Raw genomic sequence first — 21765 nt, forward strand, 5'->3', positions numbered from 1 at the left:
AGCAGAGGCTGGATGGCCATCTATCGGGAGGGAAAGCTGGATGACCTCTGGGGTCCTCTTTGGACTTTATAATAGACTATTATAGACTACCTTGCAGTGGGATCTCCTTTATTTCTGTGTCATGGTGGGAAAAGGTTGGGTTGGATGGTCTTTGTGGTTCCCTTTGGACCCTAGTGTAATATAGTCTGACTTGAAGTCCAGTGGAGTCTCCATGATTTCTCTGGAGGGTTTCAGGCAGAAGCTGGACGATCATTTGTCAGGAGGGCTTTGACTATGTCCTTCACGGCGGAAGAAGGTTGGATGGGATGACCTCTGGGGTTCCCTTTGGACTCTAGTATAATATAGTCTCCCTTGAAATCCAGTGGAGTCTACTTCTCTGGAAGCTTTCAAGTGGAGGCTGGGTGATCTTTGACTTCTGCTTCGATGTCCTTTATTTCTCTGGAGGGCTTTCAAGCAGAGGTTGGGTGACCATCTGTCAAGAGGGATTTGATTGTGTCCTCCTGGCTAGTTGACCTCTGGGGTTCCCTATGGATTCTAGTGGTATATATACTGCCTTGAAGTCCAGTGGAGTCTCCTCTACTTCTCTGAAGGCTTTCAAGTGGAGGCTGGGTGATCTTTGACTTCTGCTTTAATGTCCTTTATTTCTCTGGAAGGTTTTCAAACAAAAGTTGAAACAAAGGTTGGATGACCATCTGTCAAGAGGGATTTGATTGTGTCCTCCTGGCTAGTTGACCTCTGGGGTTCCCTATGGATTCTAGTGGTATATATACCGCCTTGAAGTCCAGTGGAGTCTCCTCTACTTCTCTGAAGGCTTTCAAGTGGAGGCTGGATGAGCTTTGGATTCTATTTCGATGTCCTTTATTTCTCTGGAGGGCTTTCAAGCAGAGGTTGGATGACCATCTGTCAGGAGGGATTTGATTGTGTCCTCCTGACTAGATGGCCTCCAGGGTTCCTTTTTGGACTCTAATGATATATAATCTCCCTGGAAGTCCAGTGAAGTCCCCTTTATTTCTCTGGAGGGCTTTCAAGCAGAGGCTGGGTGGTCATCGGTTGGGAGGGAGGGCTGGATGACCTTTGGGGTCCCCTTCCATCTTTTGGATCTCTATGTGATCTGAGGCTAGTGACACAAAAGCAACTTACCACCGGCTCCCCGCTTTCAGGGACGGGATCCCGGAAGGATAGAGCGGATGACGCCTCCATCTCGTCCAGGACAGAGAACCTCTGCAGGTCAGTCTCGGTGCATTCGACAGGGACGCGTGGCCAGCAGGACCGCCTCTCGGCCGCACAGACTGGAAGCCCGAAGCCCCCCGGATCCCCCACGCTGGGCATCATTTCCGCTTCTGGGATACATGGTCCAGCCTCCAAGGGACCTGCATAGAGACAATGGGAAGGGTTTCAGAAGGCAAATTTGGACCAGTTCGTTTCGTGAGGGGAGGAATCTCAGGGCAAGAGCACTGCCTTGAAAAGCTATGAAAACATGGCACTAAATTGATCGTAGACTTGATTACTATAGGGATGCTGCTTTGAGTCTCCTTGTGTAGACAAAAAGTAGGGCATGAATACATACAACAACAACAACAACAACAACAAAAATAATGGATACATAGCCGCTGATCCCACAGCAAGCTGGCTTCAGGAAAGGCAAAAGCTGCACATTGCAAGTGCTGAACCTGACTCAGCACATAGAAGATGGCTTTGAAAGTCAGCAGATCACAGGAGCTGTCTTCATAGACCTGTCAGCGGCTTATGAGACTGTGAACCACCGCTGCCTCCTCCTGAGGAAAATGTATAGTATCACAAAGGACGACCACCTCACCCACCTCATAGGAAACCTGCTACCAAACAGGAGCTTTTTGGTTGAGTTCCAGGGCCAGAGAAGCAGATGGCGGAAACAGAAGAACGGCCTGCCTCAGGGGAGCGTGCTGGCTCCATCCATGTTGAACATCTACACAAATGACCAGCCACTGCCAGAAGGGACAGAGAGCTTCATCTATGCTGATGATCGTGCCATCACCGCTTAAGCAGGAAGCTTTGAGATGGTAGAACAGAAGCTCTCCGAAGCTCTAGGTGCTCTTACTGCCTATGACAGGGAAAACCAGCTGATCCCTAATCCAACTAAAAAACAGACATGTGCTTTCCACTTTAAGAACAGACAAGCATCCCGAGCTCTGAGGATTATTACCTGGGAAGGAATCCCACGGGAGCATTGCAGCGCACCCAAATACCTGGGAGTCACTCTGGACCGTGCTCTTACCTACAAGAAGCATTGCCTGAACATCAAGAAAAAAGTGGGTGCTAGAAACAATATCATACAAAATCTGACTGGCACAACCTGGGGATCAAAACCAGACACAGTGAAGACATCTGCCCTTGCGCTATGCTACTCTGCTGCTGAGTATGCATGTCCAGGGTGGAACACATCTCACCACGCTAAAACAGTGGATGTGGCTCTTAATGAGACATGCTGCATTATCACGGGGTGTCTGCGCCCTACATCACTGGAGAAATTACACTGTCTAGCCGGTATTGCACCACCTGACATCCGCTGGGAAGTAGCAGCCAATAGTGAAAGGACCAAGGCAGAGACATCTCCAGCTCATCCCTTGTTTGGGTATCATCCAGCACGTCAACGACTTAAATCCAGACATAGTTTTCTAAGATCTACAGAGACATTCGCTGGAACACCCCAGCAAGCAAGAGTCCAAAAGTGGCAGGCTCAAACCCAGAACCTCAACCAATGGCTGATACCAGAAAAGACTCCCCCCTGAGCACACAGAAGAAGACTGGGCGACGTGGAAGGTGCTGAACAGACTGCGTTCTGGCACCACGAGATGCAGAGCCAACCTTCAGAAATGGGGCCACGAAGTGGAATCCTCGACATGCGAGTGTGGAGAAGAAGAGCAAACCACTGACCACCTGCTGCAATGCACCCTGAGCCCTGCCACATGATGCACCAGGGAGGACCTTCTTGTGGCAACACCAGAGGCACTCCAAGTGGCCATATCCTGGTCAGAGGACATCTAATCTACTACCAAACTCACACATTTTGTATTTTCTCTGTTTGTTTGCTTTGTTCTGTTAGAAATGTAATATAATTGACTGGCTGCCCTGACACAATATATATAAAGCATAAGATCATATATAAACAATTCTTGTTTTGGGAAGCCCTGCATGAAAGAGTCACCTTCCAAAGGCTTGATGTTTCTGTTGCAAAAGCTAGAAGCCTCCGATGCCGGGTCGGTCGGTGGAGCATTCGCTTGGAACGTCACTCTCGGCACCGGGAGGCTCCGGCTGCGGAAAAGGACTTAAGGGAGGAACAAAACCAAAAGAAAGATGAAGATTTATATAATCTCATTGCCTGGGAAGTCATGTTCGAGACATACCTTCCAATATGCTATAACTCAAAGCCCTGCCAAGGAACATCAGAGTATGGCCAAGGAGGGTTGAAAAACTAGGCTTATACTTGAGTATATACAGTATATGGCAAGGTCTGCAATCCAAATTAATGTTCCTTCTGCCACTGGAACCCATGTCCTGATGTGGCAGACCCAAAGGGAGGAAGGAGAAGAGGAAGAGTAAGAGAAGAAGGAAAAGAAGAGTAGGAAGAAAGAGAAGAAGGAGGAAGAAGGCAAAGAAGAAGGAAGTGGAAGAGGTGAAGGAGGAGGAGAAGAAAGAAGAAGGAGAAGATGAGGAAGGGGAAGAATAGAAAGAATGATGAGAAGGAGGAAAGAAAGGAAGAAGAGGAAGAAGACAAAGAGGAGAATAAGAAGGAAGAGAAGAACAAGAAGAGGAAAAGAAGGAGAAGAAGAAGAGAAGAAAGAGGAGGGAGAAAGAGAAAGAGGAGGAGGAAGGCAAAGAAGAAGGAAGTGGAAGAGGTGAAGGAGGAGGAGAAGAAGAAGAGGAAGGAGAAGAAAGAAGAAGGAGAAGATGAGGAAGGGGAAGAATAGAAAGAATGAGGAGGAGGAGGAGGAAAAAGGAAGAAGAGGAAGAAGACAAGGAGGAGAATAAGAAGGAAGATAAGAACAAGAAGAGGAAAAGGAGGAGAAGAAGAGAAGAAAGAGGAGGAAGACAAAGGAGGTGGAAAAGGAGAAAGAGAAGAATACAAAGAATGAGGAGAAGAGGAAGAAGAGAAGGAGGAGGAGAAGGATAAGAAGGAAGTGAAGAACAAGGAGAAGACAAAGGAGGAGAAGTACAAGAAGGGGAAGAAGGCAAAAATGCACAAAGGAAGCCAAAGCATGCAAGGATGATTCATGCCCTGAAGTGGGAGACCCAAAGGGAGGAGGACTCACTCACCGCGCTGGCACTGCCTCTTCCAGAAGCGCCGGCCACACAGGAGGGAGGCGGCCAAGATGACCAGCAGGGTGATGGCCAGGGCGACGCCGGTCAAGACCAGGAGGGCCGAGTCCTGGGTGGAGGGTGAGTGACCATTCTCTTGCACTTGGCTGACCATGGCGCGGCCTGGGAACAGAAGACACTGCCACTGAGTGCACAGATAGATCGGTAGAGATCTTTATATCTATCTTTACATCTATCTATCTATCTACCTTTATCTCTATCTACCTACCCATCTTTCTATTTACCTACCTTTATCTACTTATCTATGTATCTATCTATGTATCTATCTATGTATCTATCTATCTACCTATCCATCTTTCTATTTACCTGCCTTTATCTCTATCTACTTATCTATGTATCTACCTACCTACTCATCTATCTATCTATCTATCTATCTATCTATCTATCTATCTACCTACCTACCTACCTACCTATCCATCTTTCTATTTACCTGCCTTTATCTCTACTTATCTATGTATCTACCTACCTACTCATCTATCTATCTATCTATCTATCTATCTATCTATCTATCTATCTATCTATCTATCTACCTTTATCTCTATCTACCTACCCATCTTTCTATTTACCTGCCTTTATCTCTACTTATCTATGTATCTACCTACCTACTCATCTATCTATCTATCTATCTATCTATCTATCTATCTATCTATCTATGTATCTATCTATGTATCTATCTATCTACCTATCCATCTTTCTATTTACCTGCCTTTATCTCTATCTACTTATCTATGTATCTACCTACCTACTCATCTATCTATCTATCTATCTATCTATCTATCTACCTACCTACCTACCTACCTACCTATCCATCTTTCTATTTACCTGCCTTTATCTCTACTTATCTATGTATCTACCTACCTACTCATCTATCTATCTATCTATCTATCTATCTATCTATCTATCTATCTATCTATCTATCTATCTACCTTTATCTCTATCTACCTACCCATCTTTCTATTTACCTGCCTTTATCTCTACTTATCTATGTATCTACCTACCTACTCATCTATCTATCTATCTATCTATCTATCTATCTACCTTTATCTCTATCTACCTACCCATCTTTCTATTTACCTACCTTTATCTATTTATCTATGTATCTATCTATGTATCGATCTATGTATCTATCTATGTATCTATCTATCTACCTATCCATCTTTCTATTTACCTGCCTTTATCTCTACTTATCTATGTATCTACCTACCTACTCATCTATCTATCTATCTATCTATCTATCTATCTATCTATCTATCTATCTATCTACCTACCTACCTACCTATCCATCTTTCTATTTACCTGCCTTTATCTCTACTTATCTATGTATCTACCTACCTACTCATCTATCTATCTATCTATCTATCTATCTATCTATCTATCTATCTATCTATCTACCTACCTACCTACCTACCTACCTATCCATCTTTCTATTTACCTGCCTTTATCTCTACTTATCTATGTATCTACCTACTCTATCTATCTATCTATCTATCTATCTATCTATCTACCTATCCATCTTTCTATTTACCTGCCTTTATCTCTACCTACTTATCTATCTACCTATCTTATATTTACCTACTTATCTGATCTTTAACTTCTCTATCTATCTATCTACTTACCGACCTTTGTGTTTATCAATCTTTTTATCTATATCTACCTATCCATCTTTCAGTCTATCTACCTTTATCTATATCTATCTACTTTTTCTATCTATATATCTGTATATCTCTATCCCTCCTTATTTCTACTTACCTACCTGTATCTCTAGCGATGTATTTGTCTATCTACCTACCTTTATATCTATCTGTCTGTCTGTTTGCTTATCTACCTTTTTCTCTACCTACCTACCTACCTATCCATCCAGCTATCTATCTGCTTCCCAAGCACGGCTGACAGGGATGAGAGACAGGGCCTTTTCTGTGGTGGCCCCTCAGCTGTGGAACTCCTTGCCTAGGGATATTAGATCAGCCCCCTCCCTCCTGACCTTTCGAAAAAGAGTAAAAACTCTTTTTTGGAACCTCCAAATAATAGACAAACTGAATTGGAAAATGACCCAGGAACGGCCCAAGACGATGGAACGGACGAGGACTTGAATGAGAGGATATAGTTTTTTAGTTTTAAAATTGTTATTATGCACTGTCTTTATGTTTAATTGCACTATAATGTTCTTTTGTTTATCAGTGTTTGTATTTTTATGGCATCAAATTGTGCCGACTGTGTTCGCCGCTCTGAGTCGCCTTCGGGCTGATATGAGCGGGGTAGAAACAATGCCAATAAATAAATAATAATAAATATCTGGCAAACATGGATTTATGGTATTGCGGAATCTTGAACTCATCTTTACTAATAACATGCTGGGATCAAGACTGTGAGTGGGCAAAGAGAGAGCGAGACTTGGAGGGATGCTTGGTTCATGGCCTTCCTCTGAGGCCGAGAGAGTGTGACTTGCCCAAGCGGCTGAGCAACACCCAAACTTCAGTCTCCAGAGTTGTGACTCAAACCATATAGATAGATAGATAGATAGATAGATAGATAGATAGATAGATAGATAGATAGATGCTCTGTGCATAATGAGTACCTTAAAAACAAAAGAACCAATGAGCGAAATCACACCAAATTTGGCAACAAAATGTCTCACTACACAAGGAGTGACCATCAATCAAAAATTATGATTTTGTCATTTGGGAGTTGTAGTTGCTGGGATTTATAGCTCACCTACAATCAAAGAGCATTCTGAACTCCACCAACGATGGAATTGAACCAAACTTGGCACACAGAACTCCCACAACCAACAGAAAATACTGGAAAGGTTTGGAGGGCATTGACCTTGAGTTTGGGAGTTGTAGTTCACCTATATCCAGAGAGCACAATGATGGATCTGGACCAAATTTGGCATGAATATTCAATATGCCCAAATATAAACACAGATGGAGTTTGGGGGAAATGGACCTTGACATTTGGGAGTTGTAGTTACTGGGATTTATAGTTCACCTACAATCAAGGAGCATTCCAAACCTCACCAACGATGGAATTGGGCCAAACATCCCACACAAAACCCCCATGACCAAAGGAAATGCTGTGTTTCCTGGTGGTCTTTGGGGACCCTTCTGACACCCCCCTGGTGACCTCCCCTTGGTGTATTGACTTCCCAGGTTGAGAAATGCTGCCTTAAGGCCATCCAGTCCAGCTCCCTTCACCAGGGCAACAAAACAAAGCCCTCCTGACAAAGGGCCATCCAGCCATTCACACACACACACATATGTATATGACAGATGCAGTATCAAAGATTTGAAAGGGACCCCTAAAAAAGGACAATGATATGTGGCATGTTCCAGAGGAGGCAAACCAGACACTCTCCACATCAACACTGACAAAGACACAACAAGAAATACTGTTTACCCTCAAGCAGAAGGACATTACATATATTAGAAACCAACACATTCTCATTACTTCATTTCCAGATCACCAGACTGGGCCACAGCAATGCCTGGCAGGGGACGGCTAGTTACACTATATTCTGGCTGCAGTTTAAAAGGCCATCAATGGAGTTCGGAGCAGAGCCCGCCTGTGCGCATACGTACACTGCACTTCGGAGGGAGGCGTCTGCTTGGTGCAAGGGACACACTCCATGCCACGGGTGCCTCCGATCTGGATCTTGCTGTAGAAACTGGAAGGAAGAAAGAAAATGAGGCAAGATATTATATGTATATATATATATGGTAATTAGGTAACAATTGCAGAACGCATCTTTCACATTGTGACATTGTAGCTCCTTCTTGTTGTGCTTGTTTCTAATTAGGTTTTGTGTGTATTGGAAACTGTTTCAAATGAATTGCTTTGAGTTGCATTTGACAGGTTTCAGTGTATCCAACTGCTTTGGAAGTTGGAACAGGGACATTTTGTAACTCCAGCCATACATACAAATATAATCTATATAAATAAAAATGTAATGTTTGTTTGTGGGATTAACAGAACTCAAAAACCACTAGATGAAAAAGACCTCACTACCTCTGAGGATGCTTGCCACACATGCAGGCGAAACGTCAGGAGAGAGTGCCTCTAGACCATGGCCATACAGCCTGAAAAAACCTACAACAACCCAGTGATTCCGGCCAAGAAAGCCTTCGACAATACACTAGACGAATTGGCACCAAAATTGGACACAAGACACCTCTCAGGCCAACAAGTGACCATCACTCATAAAAACGCTGAAAAACACAGCAGAAGAGACTTAAAAAGCCAAAAAAACAAAAATTACATTACAATGCATGTGCAAAACCACACACACACACACACGCAAACACGCATATGCACATATACAGAAATATATACAGACACATATACAAACACAAAACACATATACACAGAATGGACTACAGCAACGTGTGGCATGGGACGGCTAATATAATATAATCTGATATCTATATAAATAAAAATGTAATGTTCATTTGTGGGATTAACAGAACTCAAAAACCACTGGACGAATTGACACCAAATTCGGACACAAGACACCTAACAACCCAATGCATGTCCTTCACTATAAAAAATGATTTTGTCATTTGGGAGTTGTAGTTGCTGGGATTTATCGTTCAGCTACAATCAAAGAGCATTCTGAACTCCACCAATGATGGAATTGGGCCAAACTTAGCACACAGAACTCCCATGACCAACAGAAAAACTGGAAGGGTTTGGTGGACATTGACCTTGAGTTTGGGAATTATAGTTCACCCACATCCAGAGATCACTGTGGACTCAAACAATGATGGATCTGGACCAAACTTGTCACGAATATTCAATATGCCCAAATATGAACACAGATGGAGTTTAAGGGAAATAGACCTTGACATTTGGGAGTTGTAGTTACTGGGATTTATAGTTCACCTACAATCAAAGAGCAATCTGAACTCCACCAATGATGGAATTGAACCAAACATGGCATACAGGACTTCCATGACCAACAGAACACACTGGAAGGGTTTGATGGGCATTGACCTTGAGTTTGGGAGTTGTAGTTCACCTACATCCAGAGATCAATGTGGACTCAAACAATGATGGATCTGGACCAAACTCTATACGAATACTCGATATGCCCAAATGTGAACACTGGTGGAGTTTGGGGGAAATAGAATCTTGATGTTTGGGAGTTGTAGTTGCTGGGATTTGTAGTTCACCTACAATCACAGAGCATTCTGAACCCCACCAACAGAATTGGTCCAAACCTCCCACACAGAACCCCCATGTGGGCTACAGCAATGAGCGGCAGGGGACGGCTAGTAATATAAAATAATAATAGAAAATAGATGCAAAGCTTAAGGCCAACAGCAGTATCGCTGCCAAAACAAATCACATGTTCTGCAGCCTCTCCCACAACATAGAGTTAAGGAAAACGGCAGACCAACACACACATATTAAAGACAGTAAGCAATCTGAATTCTATACAACGCAAATAACTAATGGAGGCTTGAAGAAAGTTGCTATTTCCAACATGCAGAGAAGTCTTGACTTTTTACCACTGACCCCGGGAAGCATTCTGCGCATGCTGCATTGGAGGTGGTGGTGCAATTGGCTCTCTGCAGGCGGTTGATGAGGCTGCAAGAAGCGCATGGTTTGCATCGCTGGTGGCCCCATCCCTCCTTGAACCTCCGCGGCTGGCAAGGGACGCACTGCGCATTCATGCCTTCGCCAAAGCCGCACTCCTGCAAGACAGGCACACACACATTTATTCTTACTGTTATTATTTTGCAAGAAGCATCCCCAAAAATCATGTTGCATTGTGTATTATTATCATTATTTGCAGGAAGCGGCCCCATCCTCGGGCATGATTGATTTTTATTATATTTTATATATATATATATATATGTGTGTGTGTGTGTGTGTGTGTGTATTTATTGACAAGCTGGAATGTGTCCAGAGGAGAGCAACTAAAATGATAAAAGGTCTGGAGAACAAGCCCTATGAGGAGCGGCTAAAGGAGCTGGGCATGTTTAGCCTGAAGAAGAGAAGGCTGAGAGGGGATATGATGAGAGCCATGTATAAATACATGAGAGGAAGCCACAGGGAGGAGGAAGCAGATCTAGGGTCTGGAGAACAAGCCCTATGAGGAGCGGCTTAAGGAGCTGGGCATGTTTAGCCTGAAGAAGAGAAGGCTGAGAGGAGATATGATAGCCATGTATAAATATGTGAGAGGAAGCCAGAGGGAGGAGGGAGCAAGCTTCCTTTCTGCTTCCCTGGAGACTAGGACGCAATGGGACAATGGCTTCCAACTACAAGAGAGAAGATTCCACCTGAACATTAGGAAGAACTTCCTGACTGTGAGAGCTGTTCAGCAGTGGAACTCTCTGCCCCAGAGTGTGGTTGAGGCTCCTTCTTTGGAGGTTTTGAAGCAGAGGCTGGTTGGCTATCTGTCAGGGGTGATTTGAATGCAATATTCCTGCTTCTTGGCAGAATGGGGTTGGACTGGATGATGGCCCAGGAGGTCTCTTCCAACTCTAGGATTCTAGGATTCTATGATTTATTATCCTTTGCAAGAAGCAGCAACCAAAACCATGTTGCATAGTGTATCATTATCATTATGTGCAGGAAGCAGCCCCATCCTCAGGCATGATTATGTTTTTATTATATTTTATATATATATATATATATATATATATATATATATATATATATATATATCATTTGCAGGAAGCAGCCCCATCCTCCAGAATGATGGTGATGATGATGATTAATCATTATTAGTACTTGCAAGAAGAAGCCCCCAAAATCATATTACACAGTGTATTTTATTGTTGTTGTTGTTATTTGCAAGATGCAGCTCCAAAAATCATGTTAAGGTAAAGGTTCCCCCTCCACTTCTAAGCCAAAGAGCCGGCGTTGTCCATAGACACCTCCAAGATCATGTGCCCACTGGCATGACTTCATGGAGCACCGTTACTTTCCCGCTGGAGTGGTACTTATTGATCTACTCACACTTGCATGTTTTCAAACTGCTAGGTTGGCAGGAGCTGGGGCTGACAGTAGGAGCTCACTGGGCTCCCCGCATTCGAATCTGTAACCCTTTGGTCAGTAAGTTCAGTAGCTTGGTGGTTTAACCTACTGCACTACCAAGGGGCTCCTAAAATCATGATACATAGTGTATTATTACTATTATTTGTAGGAAGCAGCCCATCCTCAAACATTATTATTATTATTATTTTGCAAGAAGCAGCCTCAAAATAATGTTACATAGTGCATTACTACTACTACTACTACTACTATTGTTATTATTTTGCAAGAAGCAGCCTCATGTTATAGTGTACTACTACTACTATATTTGTAGGAAGCAGCCCATCCTCAAACATTATTATTATTATCATTTTGCAAGAAGCAGCCTCAAAATAATGTTACATAGTGCATTACTACTACTACTACTATTGTTATTATTTTGCAAGAAGCAGCCTCATGTTATAGTGTATTACTACTACTACTACTACTACTATTGTTATTATTTTGCAAGAAGCAGCCTCATGTTATAGTGTATTACTACTACTACTATTATTGTTATTATTTTGCAAGAAGCAGCCTCATGTTATAGTGGACTACTACTACTACTACTACTACTATATTTGTAGGAAGCAGCCCATCCTCAAACATTATTATTATTATTATTATTATTATCATTTTGCAAGAAGCAGCCTCAAAATAATGTTACATAGTGCATTACTACTACTACTACTACTATTGTTATTATTTTGCAAGAAGCAGCCTCATGTTATAGTGTATTACTACTACTACTATTATTGTTATTATTTTGCAAGAAGCAGCCTCATGTTATAGTGTATTACTACTACTACTATTATTGTTATTATTTTGCAAGAAGCAGCCTCATGTTATAGTGTATTACTACTACTACTACTATTGTTATTATTTTGCAAGAAGCAGCCTCATGTTATAGTGTATTACTACTACTACTATTATTGTTATTATTTTGCAAGAAGCAGCCTCATGTTATAGTGTATTACTACTACTACTATTATTGTTATTATTTTGCAAGAAGCAGCCTCATGTTATAGTGTATTACTACTACTACTACTACTACTATTATTGTTATTATTTTGCAAGAAGCAGCCTCATGTTATAGTGTACTACTACTACTACTACTACTACTATATTTGTAGGAAGCAGCCCATCCTCAAACATTATTATTATTATTATTATTATTATTATTATTATTATCATTTTGCAAGAAGCAGCCTCAAAATAATGTTACATAGTGCATTACTACTACTACTACTACTACTATTGTTATTATTTTGCAAGAAGCAGCCTCATGTTATAGTGTACTACTACTACTACTATATTTGTAGGAAGCAGCCCATCCTCAAACATTATTATTATTATTATTATTATTATTATTATTATTATCATTTTGCAAGAAGCAGCCTCAAAATAATGTTACATGGTGCATTACTACTACTACTACTATTGTTATTATTTTGCAAGAAGCAGCCTCATGTTATAGTGTACTACTACTACTACTACTACTACTACTATTTGCAGGATGCAGCCCCCCATCATCATGTTGCATATTGCAATGGGAAAAGGTGACAATCTGCTTTTCCTGGGAAGGCAAAGGCCCCGCCAGCAGCTCCTATTTCTCTTCCCTAATGAATAGCAACGAGTGGCTCCTTCCAGGTGTGCACGCTCTCCTTCCTTCCTTCCATTTCCGCAGCTCACCTGCGAGAGCTCCATCCCGGGCCCGCACTGCTTGCAAGGGCTGCATTTCCCTGTCGCACGGTCCAGGTATTCGTTCTCTTGGCATTCGAGCGGGTTGGCAGGAGAACGTGGCACCTGAAGAGGGGAAAAATGGCATGAGTGAGCAACACACATTGGCTGGATGGCCATCTGTCAGGAGGGCTTGTCATGGCAGAAGAAGGATGGACTGGATGACCTCTTTGGGGTCCCTTCCTGTGCTACGATTCTATGCTTTTACTGTTGGAAGCCACTCTTGAGTCTTGTTTAAGAGGAGCCATATCAATAAATGTAACAACAACAACAACAACAATAGCAGCCATAGCAGAGCACCTGATGAACCAACCTGGACACAGCATAGTATCTGAGAAGACAGAAATGCTGGACCACTCTCACAACCACCACGTCAGGCTACACAGAGAAGCCATTGAATTCCACCAGAAGCAAGTGGACAATTTCAACAGAAAGGAGGAAACCAGGAAAATGAACACAATCTGGCTACCAGTATTAAAAGAAAACTCAAAAATGACAACAGCACAACAACAGAGAGGAAACAAACAAGGACATCTAATCACCTCTCAACAAAAGATTGCCCCAGGCACTGCCAGGCCATCAAATGCTAATCAAGGTGGTCAGTTGAAACATTCACACCTAGCTCCAGCACAACAACAGAGAGGAAACAAACAAGGACATCTAATCACCTCTCAACAAAAGATTGCCCCAGGCACTACCAGGCCATCAAATGCTAATCAAGGTGGTCAGTGGAAACATTCACACCTAGCACCAGCAGACAAGAGTCCTTTGCCCCACTCTGGTCATTCCACAGATATATAAACCTTTATTCCTAGTTCCAACAGTTCCAACCTCACTACCTCTGAGGATGCTTGCCATACAAGCAGGCGAAACATCAGGAGAGAATGCCTCTAGGCCATGGCCATATAGCCCGAAAAAAACCTACAACAACCCAGTGATTCCGGCCATGAAATCCTTCGACAATACAAACAATAACAATGTCCCATTGCTTCTCCTCCCTGCATCCAAAAGGGCTCAATGCAAAAAGCCAAAGGTCCCTTACTTACTGTCTATTGGGGAAGACTCAAGACCTTGCAAAACTACTGCTCCCATGATTCCATAATATATATATACTCCATAATATAATATAATGAACTAATTAAATAAAGTCTTCTTCTTTTTTGCTTCCCATTATTATAACCCATGGTTTATAGTGCACACAAAATGCATGTCTTTTTATTTTGTTTTCATGGGAGTAAATCTTCATTAATTTACGTTTTGTAGAAAGAGACAAAACCAGAGCTGGATCCGTACCTTGCTTGCGAACGTCAGGAGGAGCATCAAGGCGGCTTCTGTAACCATTGTGAATGCAAAATTCCCTGGGAAGATCAATTCTGCAAAAGCAAGCCAACAGAAAGTACTAAATAAATAAATCTCTTCTGCAAAGCGTAGCCAGCCCGTTTGTTTGTTTGTTTGTTTTTTTTAATTTTTATTTACATACAATAACAACTTACCGAATAGACAGAACACAAAACAGTGAACATTTTACAAACACATAACCCCACCACCAAGGCCTGAACATGTATAATTTCCTTCACCATGTATTCATAAAGCAACCCTTAATCAAATGTCATCTCCAAAATTCCTGACCAACCAAATTCTGTTGTTTTCCATTTTCGCTCTCTAAGACATATTTAATAAATACTGACCAGTATGCCTCAAAATCTGACCTGTTAATTTCCCCCCTGAATACCCTCATTTCCATTGTTAGTTTGTCATTTAAAGCTACATTCCAAACTTCCCTGTACCACGCGTCCAGTGTTAGATTCGTTATTATTTTCCAGTTCTTTGCTATTATAATTCTTCCCACTGTGAGCAAAATAGTCACCAATTCTTTCTTTCTTGTTTCTACATTCAGCTTCGTGGTATCCATTAATAGTGCAACCCTAGCATCCGGCGTAATATTTGATCCTATAATGTTGTTTATTTCGGTAAATATATCCTTCCAAAAATTCTTCACTTGGGGGCATTCCCACCATAAATGAAAATATGTCCCTTTGTGTTTGCCACATCTCCAGCAGAGGTTACTTTGCTTGCTATCCATCTGATGTTGTTTGACTGGCGTGGTATACCATCTCCATATCACTTTGTATACATTTTCTTTTAATCTTATTGATAGGTTCTTAGCCACTCTCCACTTCAGGACCCTTTTCCAATCAAAATCTATCAGAGGCCCTAGGTCTCTCTCCCATACGTTTTCTAACATCTTCAGCCCTATTTCTTCGCCAATTAATCCATTATATATTTTCCCGATTAATCCTTTCCCCATTATTTCTTGATTTTTAAGCTTACTTAACCATTCCTCATATTTATTCAGTGCTCTACATCTGGGATTTTTGCTTAACCAGTCCTTTCTCCAATTATACAGCTGTTGTCTCTCAAACCAATTCAGGGCACCTTGTTCTTCTAACTTATTAAACTTGCCCTTCGAGTTTTGTGTCCACTCCTTCCAGGAGAGAGCAGTTTCCCCCTCCACTATTTTTTTATGTTTAAGTTTAATTCTCAAGTCTTCTGGAAAATTTTCCAGTAAAACTATTGGAGTTAGGGGGGAAACTCCTGGAAATATCTTATTTTTTAATTTAACCCATGTCTCCATGACTTCTTTAGCCAGGTTATTTTTACACCCCTTAATTTCTTTGCCTATTTTTGACCTAAAAAACATTTCCCCATAATCTCTGTGCCAGCATTTTCCTTCCACTTCCTGCCAGATTAATTTAGGTTCCGAAAGCAGTCTAAACACTCCCTTTATTATATGTGTCTGATGGTAGGTTTTTAGGTCTGGTATTCCTAATCCCCCTAATTTCTGAGAAATATACCATAGGCCTCTCGGTAGCCTGGATCTTCTAGATCCATTACAAAATTCATTGACTAAGCCAGCCCGTTTGAACCTTGACATTTTATTGAAGGATTTCAATGTGCAGTTTAGGTCTATAGGTTTGAATAATAATAATAATAATAATAATAATAATAATAATAATAATATAAAATAAAATAATAAACATTCCCAAGGATGAGGCTGCTTCTTGCAAAAAACTATTATTATTATTATTATTATTATTATTAATAATAATAATAATAATAATAATATACAATAATAATTCCCAAGGATGGGGCTGTTCTTTGCAAAGACTATTAATACTACTACTATTACTAATAATAATAATAATATAAAATAATAAAAATTCCCAAAGACGAGGCTGCTTCTTGCAAAAAACTACTACTACTACTACTACTACTAATAATAATAATAATAATAGTAATAATAATAATAATAACAATAATAATATTAATATACAATAATAATTCCCAAGGATGGGGCTGATCTTTGCAAAAGCTACTACTACTACTACTACTAATAATATAAAATAATAAAAATTCCCAAAGACAATTCTGCTTCTTGCAAAAAAACCTATTACTACTACTACTACTACTACTAATAATAATAATAACAATAACAATAATAATAAAAATAATAATAATATACAATAATAATTCCCAAGGATGGGGCTGTTCTTTGCAAAAACTATTAATACTACTACTACTACTACTACTACTATAAAATAATCATTCCCAAGGATGAGGCTACTTCTTGCAAAAAACTGTTACTACTACTACTACTACTACTACTAATAATAATAATAATATAATGCAATGATAATTCCCAAGGATGGGGTTGCTCTTTGTAAATAATAATAATTTTGAGGATGAGACTGCTTCTTTAATAATAATAATAATAATAATAATAACAATAACAATAACAATAATGTTGTTTTATATGCAGGTCCCAAGTTGCCACATTTGCCTTGAAAGTGTCAACTATTAAATGCAACACATGCCAAAGAGATAATATAATAATAATAATAATAATAATTCCTGAGGATGGGACTGCTTCTTGCAAATAATAATACAACAACAGAATAATAATAATGTCACAATATAATAATATGGTAACACACACACACATATGCACATATAAATAAAAATAAAATAATATAGTTGTGCTTTATGAATGCAATAATAATAATAATAATTTAAAATAATCATTGCTGAGGATGGGGCTGCTTCTTGCAAATAATAATAATAATAATAATACAACAACAGAATAATAATAATGGAGCAATATAATAATATGGTTATGCACACTCATATGCAAATATAAATAAATAATAAAATAATATAGCTGTGCTTTATGAATGCAATAATAATAATAATAATAATATAAAATAATCATTCCTGAGGATGGAGCTGCTTCTTGCAAATAATAATAATAATAATAATGGAGCAATATAATAATATGGTTATACACACATGGATGCACATATACATAAATAATAAAATAATATAGTTGTGCTTTATGAATGCAATAATAATAGTAATAATACAACAACAGAATAATAATAATAATAATGGAGCAATGTAATAATATGGTAACACACACTCATATGCACCTATAAATAAATAATAAAATAATATAGGTGTGCTTTATGAATGCAATAATAATAATAATAATAATAATATAAAATAATCATTCCTGAAGATGGAGCTGCTTCTTGCAAATAATAATAATAATAATAATGGAGTAATATAATAATATGGTTATACACACACATATGCACATATAAATATAAATATAATAATAATAATAATATAAAATAATCATTCCTGAGGATGGGGCTGCTTCTTGCAAATAATAATAATAACAATACTACAACAGAATAATAATAATGAAGCAATATAATAATATGGCAATACACCCACGGATGCACATATAAATAAATAATAAAATAATATAGTTGTGCTTTATGAATGCAATAATAATAGTAATAATACAACAACAGAATAATAATAATAATAATAATGGAGCAATGTAATAATATGGTAACACACACTCATATGCACCTATAAATAAATAATAAAATAATATAGGTGTGCTTTATGAATGCAATAATAATAATAATAATAATAATATAAAATAATCATTCCTGAAGATGGAGCTGCTTCTTGCAAATAATAATAATAATAATAATAATGGAGTAATATAATAATATGGTTATACACACACATATGCACATATAAATATAAATATAATAATAATAATAATATAAAATAATCATTCCTGAGGATGGGGCTGCTTCTTGCAAATAATAATAATAACAATACTACAACAGAATAATAATAATGAAGCAATATAATAATATGGCAATACACCCACGGATGCACATATAAATAAATAATAAAATAATATAGTTGTGCTTTATGAATGCAATAATAATAGTAATAATACAACAACAGAATAATAATAATAATAATAATGGAGCAATGTAATAATATGGTAACACACACTCATATGCACCTATAAATAAATAATAAAATAATATAGGTGTGCTTTATGAATGCAATAATAATAATAATAATAATAATAATATAAAATAATCATTCCTGAAGATGGAGCTGCTTCTTGCAAATAATAATAATAATAATAATAATGGAGTAATATAATAATATGGTTATACACACACATATGCACATATAAATATAAATATAATAATAATAATAATATAAAATAATCATTCCTGAGGATGGGGCTGCTTCTTGCAAATAATAATAATAACAATACTACAACAGAATAATAATAATGAAGCAATATAATAATATGGCAATACACCCACGGATGCACATATAAATAAATAATAAAATAATATAGTTGTGCTTTATGAATGCAATAATAATAGTAATAATACAACAACAGAATAATAATAATAATAATAATGGAGCAATGTAATAATATGGTAACACACACTCATATGCACCTATAAATAAATAATAAAATAATATAGGTGTGCTTTATGAATGCAATAATAATAATAATAATATAAAATAATCATTCCTGAAGATGGAGCTGCTTCTTGCAAATAATAATAATAATAATAATGGAGTAATATAATAATATGGTTATACACACACATATGCACATATAAATATAAATATAATAATAATAATAATATAAAATAATCATTCCTGAGGATGGGGCTGCTTCTTGCAAATAATAATAATAACAATACTACAACAGAATAATAATAATGAAGCAATATAATAATATGGCAATACACCCACGGATGCACATATAAATAAATAATAAAATAATATAGTTGTGCTTTATGAATGCAATAATAATAGTAATAATACAACAACAGAATAATAATAATAATAATAATGGAGCAATGTAATAATATGGTAACACACACTCATATGCACCTATAAATAAATAATAAAATAATATAGGTGTGCTTTATGAATGCAATAATAATAATAATAATAATAATATAAAATAATCATTCCTGAAGATGGAGCTGCTTCTTGCAAATAATAATAATAATAATAATAATGGAGTAATATAATAATATGGTTATACACACACATATGCACATATAAATATAAATATAATAATAATAATAATATAAAATAATCATTCCTGAGGATGGGGCTGCTTCTTGCAAATAATAATAATAACAATACTACAACAGAATAATAATAATGAAGCAATATAATAATATGGCAATACACCCACGGATGCACATATAAATAAATAATAAAATAATATAGTTGTGCTTTATGAATGCAATAATAATAATAATAATAATATAAAATAATCATTCCTGAGGATGAGGCTGCTTCTTGCAAATAATACAACAACAACAACAACAAAATAATAATAATAATAATAATGTAGCAATGTAATATGGCAATACACCCACACATGCACATGTAAATAAATAATAAAATAATATGGTTGTGCTTTATGAATGCAATAATAATAATAATAATATAAAATAATCATTCCTGAGCATGAGGCTGCTTCTTGCAAATAATACAACAACAACAACAAAATAATAATAATAATAATAATCATAATGTAGCAATGTAATATGGCAATACACACACACACATATGCACATATAAATAAATAATAAAATAATATAGTTGTGCTTTATGAATGCAATAATAATAATAATATAAAATAATCATTCCTGAGGATGGAGCTGCTTCTTGCAAATAATAACAACAACAACAACAACAACAACAACAATAATATAGCAATGTAATATGGCAATACACATGCACATATAAATAAATGATAAAATAATATGGTTGTGCTTTATGAATGCAGGAAGCACCCACCTGCTTGCTTGCTTGCTTGCTTTCTGTCTTCCTTCCTTCCTTCCTTCCTTATCTGCCAGGAGATGCAAGCCCGGGCTTGCCCACTCTTGTCCCGGGACAAGTTTTATTTTCTCCCCGAGCTCTCCCCGCTTTCGCCTTCCTTCCTCCTCTTCTTTCTTTTCTTCTTCCCTCCTTTCTCCTCTCTTCCTCTTCTTCCTCCTCCTCTTCCTTCTCTACTTCTTCCTTCCTTCTCTTCTTCCTTCCCTCCTTCCAGGCAGAGTCGCCCACGCGCCAACGCTGGACAGGGACCAACTTCATGCAAATCGGGCCACGCCCCCCTCCGCTGGTGGGCGTGGCCTATTGGGAATTTCTGCATCAAGAGGCTCCAGCATTGAGCGGTCCTGATCTGCGTTAAAGTGCAGTGTAGACGCTCCCAAAGGCATCATTCCATTCTGGGGAAAATGTGAAAGAGCTTGCAAACACAGCCTGTCATCATCATCATCATCATCATCATCATCATCACAACAACAACAACAACAATAGCTATTATTATCACTGTTGTTATTACTATTGATATTATTACTTGCTTTGTAACCTCACTCCCATCTGTATACTAATAATATGATGATGATGATGATTATTATTATTATTACTATTACTATTTTACTTTTGCACCACACTACCATCCATATATTATTATTATTATTATTATTATTACTGTTATCTTGGTTTTGCACCTCACTCCCATCCATCAATGGCCATTGCTATTATTATCTTGCTTTTGCACCACCTTCCCATCAGTATAATAATAATAATGATAATAATAATAACTGTTATTATTGCTTTTATCCATTTTATATTACTATTACTATTATCTTGGTTTTGCACATTCCCATCCCTCTAATACATTATTATTCCTATTATTATTATCTTGCTTTTGTACCACATTCCCATCAGTATAATTATTATTATTATTGTTGTTATTATTACTATTATTATCTATTTTATATTATTATTACTATTATCTTGGTTTTGCACATTCCCATCCCTCGAATACATTACTATTATTATTATTATTATTATTATTATCTTGCTTTTGTACCACATTCCCATCAGTATAATAATAATAATAATAATAATTGTTATTGTTATTATTACTATTATTATCTATTTTATATTAGTATTACTATTATCTTGGTTTTGCACATTCCCATCCCTCTAATATATTATTATTATTATTATTATTATTATTATCTTGCTTTTGTACCACATTCCCATTAGTATAGTAATAATAATGATAATAATTGTTATTGTTATTATTACTATTATTATCTATTTTATATTAGTATTACTATTATCTTGGTTTTGCACATTCCCATCCCTCTAATATATTATTATTATTATTATTATTATTATTATCTTGCTTTTGTACCACATTCCCATTAGTATAATAAT

General features: G+C 37.6%; 1 protein-coding gene across 1 annotated transcript in view; it reads right to left on the minus strand.

Moving 5' to 3' along the window:
* The window catches only part of EDA2R (ectodysplasin A2 receptor), a 20904-nt gene extending 262 nt beyond the window's left edge, over positions 1–20642 (minus strand). The window contains exons 1-8 of the mRNA XM_067471710.1: positions 20332–20642; positions 14407–14486; positions 13066–13179; positions 9871–10049; positions 7935–8020; positions 4294–4458; positions 3185–3304; positions 1141–1370 (exon numbers count right to left, since the gene is read on the minus strand). Of these exons, the coding sequence (XP_067327811.1) occupies positions 1141–1370; positions 3185–3304; positions 4294–4458; positions 7935–8020; positions 9871–10049; positions 13066–13179; positions 14407–14454 (942 nt within the window). The 5' untranslated portion in view covers positions 14455–14486; positions 20332–20642. The remainder of the gene's footprint in view (positions 1–1140; positions 1371–3184; positions 3305–4293; positions 4459–7934; positions 8021–9870; positions 10050–13065; positions 13180–14406; positions 14487–20331) is intronic.
* Positions 20643–21765: the final 1123 nt, after the last annotated feature.

This window comes from Anolis sagrei, chromosome 10 (assembly GCF_037176765.1).
Source record: "Anolis sagrei isolate rAnoSag1 chromosome 10, rAnoSag1.mat, whole genome shotgun sequence".
Lineage (NCBI taxonomy): Eukaryota > Metazoa > Chordata > Lepidosauria > Squamata > Dactyloidae > Anolis > Anolis sagrei.